General features: G+C 44.8%; 2 protein-coding genes across 2 annotated transcripts; both read left to right on the top strand.

Moving 5' to 3' along the window:
- The first annotated feature begins 1,909 nt into the window (after positions 1-1,909).
- LOC149230194 (DNA-(apurinic or apyrimidinic site) endonuclease, chloroplastic-like) lies at positions 1,910-2,467 on the top strand. Its single transcript, XM_089381225.1, has one exon. The coding sequence runs from the start codon at positions 1,910-1,912 to the stop codon at positions 2,465-2,467; it is 558 nt and encodes a 185-aa protein (XP_089237351.1).
- Positions 2,468-2,719: 252 nt separating this feature from the next.
- On the top strand, positions 2,720-6,043 carry LOC149230193 (uncharacterized). Its single transcript, XM_089381224.1, has one exon. The coding sequence runs from the start codon at positions 2,720-2,722 to the stop codon at positions 6,041-6,043; it is 3,324 nt and encodes a 1,107-aa protein (XP_089237350.1).
- Positions 6,044-6,331: the final 288 nt, after the last annotated feature.

Here is a 6,331-nt window from a genome sequence, read left to right as displayed (position 1 = left end):
GAGCTGTCAAGGCAAGGGGGGCGGCCTCTAGAGCGCAGAGTTACGCGAAAGTGTTGCTGGAGGAGAGCAGAGATTTATCCGGAAATCAGGGTTTACCTGGTCAAGAGGCTGTGGGTGAATTTCTGGGTTATGCTCAGAATCGTCGAGGAAGTAAGGCTTTGGTAGACACATCTGGTAAGCCGCTTTCACCTTCCAGAATCCCATATTCATCAGGAGGCTTAGAGGATATTATAAATTCTGCGCAGAAGGTGGGGGTTTGGAGGTCAGTAGGAGGCCTGAAACCTCCTCGTAGAGAGGATGGAAGAAATTGTAATTCGGCGCCGGTTAGCAGGAGCCTCTTTCCCAAGTTTCTCCCTGAGCGGATCTCTGGAGTAGGAGGGTTCGTCGTGGGTCTGGAAGGGAAGCAAGGATTTGGGGTGAATAGTGAAAGGGCCGAGAACCTTTTCGATTTCGAGCAGAAGGGTAAGTCGGCTGAAGGGTTGGCCGATCCTTTGTCTGGTACAGCAGAAGCAGATATTGGAACGAGGGGGCGACATGAAACCCAAGCTCAGAATCCGGGGGAACAGGCGGATGAATCGGAATTAAGGAGAGCGGGATTAAAAAGGAAAAAATCAAAACCTCTGAAGACGAAGAGTTTTGCAAAGTTAATACTGGGTATGGATGTTCAGGTCGAAGACGTTCTCGACGTGGCCGAAGTGACGCTGGTAGGTAGAGTCAGAGGCAGACCAGTATCGGGGAAAGCTCTTCGAATGTGGGCAGAGAAGTTATGGGCTGGAACCCCTGCATCATCTTTCAAATCAAATGTGCTCGTAAGAGGTTGGTTTATGGTAAGTTTTGACAGCAATGAAGCTCTGGAGTGGGTGGAAGGGCAGAATTGGGCTTTTGGAAGCCGGCCGATTTTCTTCAAGAGGTGGACGCCACTCTTCGATGCTGAAACTGAGAAGGTGGATGAATTCCCTGTGTGGGTTAGGGCCCCGAGTTTACCACCTTTTTTATGGGCGGATTCAGTGTTCAAGTCGATAGGGGACCTGCTGGGGACGTATCTAGATGCAGATAGATCTTATCTGCACACTTTCGAGAAAGGGGTGGCAAGAATACTGGTGCGGCTTAACCCGAAAGAGGGACTTGCAAAATCCATCACACTGGTCTACAAAGAGTTCGAAATTGAACAGAAGCTGGACTACGAGCTCCTCCCATTTCGATGCCATCGCTGTCATGAATATGGGCATCTGGCACGGGATTGTCCCCTGGGAAGACGAAAGAGGAGGACGCAAAAGGATGACGAGGAATGGATGGAGTTTGTGAAAAATGCTGAATATAAGGCGGATGGGAAGACCGGCGGAGATGAGGTAGCAGAAGTAATGGCAACTCGGGACGAGGATGAGCTCCCAAAGGACGAAGACGTTCAAATCCGTCCCTCAGAGGATCAGCCGTTGAGGGACGCTTCTGGTACAGCTCAGGATGCCGTTGGCGGAGACGAACATCCGGGTATGCAGCCCTCTTCGCCCCTTTCTGACTTTAATGTAGTTAAAATGGGTGAGGGATTATCTAAAGGAACAAAAAAAAATGATGATGATCTGAATAATATTGAAACCCTTTCTGAAGCTCTCCCATCCCTAAATCTGAACTGTGAGAATTTTCCCCCTCTGAGTATTGGTGCTGGGTCTTCAAACGGTCGTCATTATAATTTGAGATCTTTAACCAAGAAATCCAGTGTTTCTTCTGAGCTCTCGGATCCCGTAGGAGGCCTAGGGGCTGAGACATCCAAAAGTGGATTAAAAAAGGGGAGGGGGCGGAAATCTTTGTTTTCAAAATCCCAAGCAAAAGCTATTTTTGATGTGGCAGATGGTAAGCAGATGACTATTCCTGGGGCGCTTAGAGCAGTCAAACCCCCTGATACGGGTTTAGAATGATTTGCCTCTCCTGGAATTGTAGAGGGTTAGCTAGTAAGCCTAAAAAACTAGCCCTAAAGGACCTTATTTCTCGCAGTAATCCTGATATTGTTTTCCTTCAGGAGACCCTTGGTAAGAGTCAGGATGTAGAAACGGCTCTTAACTCTCTGCTCCCGGGATGGAATTTTTTAGCTGTAGATGCCTCAGGCCATTCGGGAGGTTTGGCGATTGGATTAAAAGTAGGAAAACTGAAGGTTCAGAGTACGTGGGGATTACATAATGTTATGGGAATGGAGGTGAGGTCTCCTGATTTTGATTTTCCCCTGTTCATTGTAAATATTTATGGCCCTTGTCAGGGAAGGGTAATTTTTTGGAACGATCTCCTCTCCAAGAGTTTGATGAAAGCTGGAAACCTTATTATAGGGGGTGATCTCAATTTTTCTATGGGTCTCTCTGAAGCCTGGGGTCCGGTGGCGAGGGAAGATCCCCTCTCAGATTTCTTTGCAAATGTACTTCAGAATCACAAGCTGATTGATGTAAATCTTTTGAAAGCAAAACCCACTTGGAGAAATTGAAGGACAGGAGAAGAAAGGATAGCTAAAAGATTGGACCGGTTCCTGATTAGTGAAAGCCTGGCTTCAAGGATTCCATGCTTTCGCCAATGGGTAGGGGAAGGGGGAAATTCGGACCATTTCCCCATCTTATTAGAACTCTCAAAATCCCCGTTGAAACCGGCAGCACCTTTCAAGTTCAATCCATCGTGGCTACAAGAGGAGTCTTTTATAAAGCTTTTTAATGAAACTTGGAGACACCCGGATCCGGGGTATATGGGGAGCCGAGCGGGGTTTTTTATGGAAAACCTAAAGAGACTAAAAAGAGCTTCCATTGAATGGGCCTCTGAAAGAAGAAGGAAACAAGTGGAAGAACTTGAATCTATCGATGAGGCTCTTGGGATCCTTGAAGACCCAGCATCTGATGCATATGTATGCATCGAATCAAAAGACAAAATTCTAGACCTTGAAAAGAAGAAAGCGAAGATTTTACTAGATAGAGAAGAAGAGTGGAGAATGAAAAGCAGAGCTATCTGGTTGAAAGCAGGAGATGAGAATACAAAGTTCTTCCACAATTATGCAAAAGGCAGAAGGATCGCGAATACAATCTGGAGGCTGAAGGACTCGGATGGAAGAGTGGCTTCCTCTTTTGAAGATTTGTCTGATATGGGGAAGAAGCATTTTCAGTCTCTTTTTGCTGACCCCGGTGGGATCTCTTTGCCGGAGATTATTCGAACTGCTCAGGCTTTCCCTCGTTTTGTGGAGGAGGAGGAGGCGGAAGACCTCTTCAGAGAAGTTACTAAGGAGGAAGTGGAAGGCGTTATAAAATCTATGGCAAAAGATAAAAGTCCAGGACCTGATGGCTGGACTATAGAGCTATTTTCCCATTTTTTTGAATCTTTAGGTTCTGAGCTGGCCGAGGTGGTGGAGGAATCTAGGACAAAAGGAGAAATTTATGGCCCATTTAATGCCACTTTCATTGCCCTGATTCCTAAAAAAGAAGATCCAGAAACTTTTGAAGATTTTAGACCGATCTCATTGTGCAACACCATTTACAAGATTATTGCAAAGGTCATTGCAATTCGTCTGAAACCAAGCTTATCACGGTGTATTTCATCGGAACAATTTGGTTTCTTGGATGGGAGACAAATTCATGAAGCTATTGGTGTGGCACAAGAAACAATTCACAGTCTAAGACAGGCAAATAAGAAGGGGGCAGTTCTCAAAATTGACTTATCCAAAGCTTATGACCGGGTCAGTTGGACCTATCTAAAGATGCTCTTGACACATCTGGGTTTCCAGGTAGGTTTTATTAAATGGATTATGGGATGCATCTCTAATGTGAATTTTGCCGTTTTGATAAACGGCGCAGCCTCTCATTTCTTCAAAAGTCAAAGAGGTCTTCGCCAGGGGTGTCCCCTTTCGCCTTTGCTCTTCCTCCTAGCAGCTGAGGGCTTAAGCAGGCTTATTCAAAAGGCAAAGCGCTCAGGTTTGGTTAAAGGTTTGGAAGTGGCTATTAATCTCTTTATCACTCATCTGTTCTTTGTAGATGACATTCTGCTTTTTATTAATGGAAATATTGATGAAATTGTTGAAATAAAGCTCATCCTAGATCAATTTCTGAAAGCAACAGGTCTCCAAATAAATGAAAGGAAATCTCAGCTAATTTTTGAAGGCTTCAGTAGACTTGAGGAGGTTTCAATTGTTGCTCAGCTGCCCTTTCGATCCTGTAGTATGGAGCATACCTTCAAATATCTTGGTTTTTGGCTTAAACCATGCTCTTATAAGAAACAGGACTGGAAGTGGTTGATAGCGAAGATTGAACAGAAAATAGCGCACTGGAGTTTCAAGTGGCTGTCCAGGGCAGGTAGATTGACTTTGATTAATTCAGTTCTGCAGGCTATGCCGGTGTTCTGGGCAGCCTTGACCTGGATTCCAAAAGGTACATTGCACAAAATAAGACAGATATGCAGCAGATTTCTTTGGTCGGGATCAAAGGAGGACTCCGTTCTTCCATGGGTGGCTTGGGACAAAATTGCAAGGCCAAAAGACTGGGGGGGTTGGGGTTTAAAAATTCTCACTGATTTTAGCAACGCTCTTGCGGCAAAGTTAGGTTGGAGTATTATCACTAAGGAAAACCTCTGGACAAGAGTGATCAGAAGGAAGTACATTGACCCTACCCCCCTAGAAGACTGGATCAGATCTCCCCTCAAAAAAGGGAGGAATTGCTCAGTGATATGGAAAGCCACTACAGAAGCTTTCAAGATCATTGAACAAGGTCTGGCATGGAGAGTTGGGAATGGTGAAAATGTGAGAATTGGCAGGGATCCATGGGTAGGATGTAGTGAAGATTTCGCACTGCCTCCAGATATGCTCTTACATTTGGAAGACTTAGGACTCAGAAGCTTATGGCAAATTGCTTGTATGGAGCGAACCTCCATTTGGGGTCAAGCTTGGAAGACAGAAGCGGAACTTGGGATAAATATCAGGTGGAGAGAGGATTGGCAAAGATTTACTCAAGAGCTGAAAAGATCAAATGTTAGACTGCTAGACAGGCCTGACTCTCTAATATGGGCACATGCGGATTCTGGAATCTATTCCCCCAAGGCTGGGTATACTTTCCTAATGAAAAATAAAGGTTGGGCCCCACCGGTTTGGTGGTCGAAACCTCTGTTCAAGCTAAAGTGCCCAAAAAAAGCTCGAATTTTCTTCTGGTGTGCCTTAAACAAAAAGATTCCTACTTGGGATGTCCTTCAAACACGTTTCAAACTGGGACCAAGTAGATGTCCGCTGTGTTGTGAGGCCTCAGAATCCATCTCTCATTTGTTTCTCTCATGCCCTTTTACCAGGAAAGTCTGGCTGGAAGCTGAAAGAATCGTTGAGGCTAAACTAAAATGGGAGGGGGACGATATGTCTTTGGCATGGGATTATTGGTGGAAGCACTTCCATGAGAAGAACCTGAGGAATTTGCCACCAATCATTTGCTCGGGGATATGGCTAGCCAGGAACCGTTGTATTTTCAGGGAATCAAAGATAAATGAGGCAGTCATTGCCATCCAGAGCAAAGCAATTCTGGACAGTATTCCTTTAAAGGAAGATCAATCTGGGGATAGAAGGAGGAAGGAATTCCAAATTAGAGAAGGAGTTCCATGGGCCTTTTTCGATGGTGCAGCACAAGACAATATCACGGGGGCAGGGATCAGCATTCATTTAAACCAATCCCATTCTTTAAAGGCTTCAGTGGGAACTGGCGTGGGCACAAATAATTTTGCGGAACTCTCGGCCCTTAAACTGCTTCTCTGCTGGCTAATCCATAAAAATATTCTCACAGTTCAGATTTTCGGAGATTCCAAAAATGTGGTTAATTGGGTTACTGGGAAGTTTAGATGCCAGCACTATATTTTGCTTCCATTATTAGAGGAGATTCAATCATTAATTCATCACTTTAATGGTTTTTACATTGATCATATCTACAGGGAATCCAATGAAGAAGCAGACGGGCTTTCTAAAGCAGGTCTGCAACAGGCTGTGGGCTCTTGGCGGATAACTGAACAGCGTTTGGATCAGATCCATGTGACGGAACAACCTCCTTATGTTTGATTGGTTTATCGGTCCTTTTTGGTTTCATACTCAGCAGATGCTTTGTTTTTCTGTCTATGAAACAAGTGGCATATGCAGTTCCTGGTCTCTTTTTTTCTGTTGTTGGTTCATAAAAAACCTGGTTATATGGTGCTCTCTCAGAAGAGCTGATGATGACAGCAAATTTACAGTTGTGCTATGGGCTGTTTTCCTTTGGTAAGGAGGCCCATGTGAACTCTGATTATACTCTCTGTGTTATTATCTCTTTGGATATGGCTGCTCGGGCAGAGTTCAGCTTGCTTTTTTGAT

This window comes from Pinus tabuliformis, chromosome J (assembly GCF_031772625.1).
Source record: "Pinus tabuliformis cultivar Carrire ecotype Pingquan chromosome J, CPIR1, whole genome shotgun sequence".
NCBI classification, from domain to species: domain Eukaryota; kingdom Viridiplantae; phylum Streptophyta; class Pinopsida; order Pinales; family Pinaceae; genus Pinus; species Pinus tabuliformis.
The sequence above is the reverse complement of the archived record's forward strand: the minus strand, read 5'-3'. Positions and strand labels throughout refer to the sequence as shown.

Excerpts from the sequence above, each read along its gene's own strand:
- LOC149230194 (XM_089381225.1), top strand. The coding sequence starts at position 1,910 with ATGATTTGCCTCTCCTGGAATTGTAGAGGGTTAGCTAGTAAGCCTAAA.
- LOC149230193 (XM_089381224.1), top strand. The coding sequence starts at position 2,720 with ATGGGGAGCCGAGCGGGGTTTTTTATGGAAAACCTAAAGAGACTAAAA.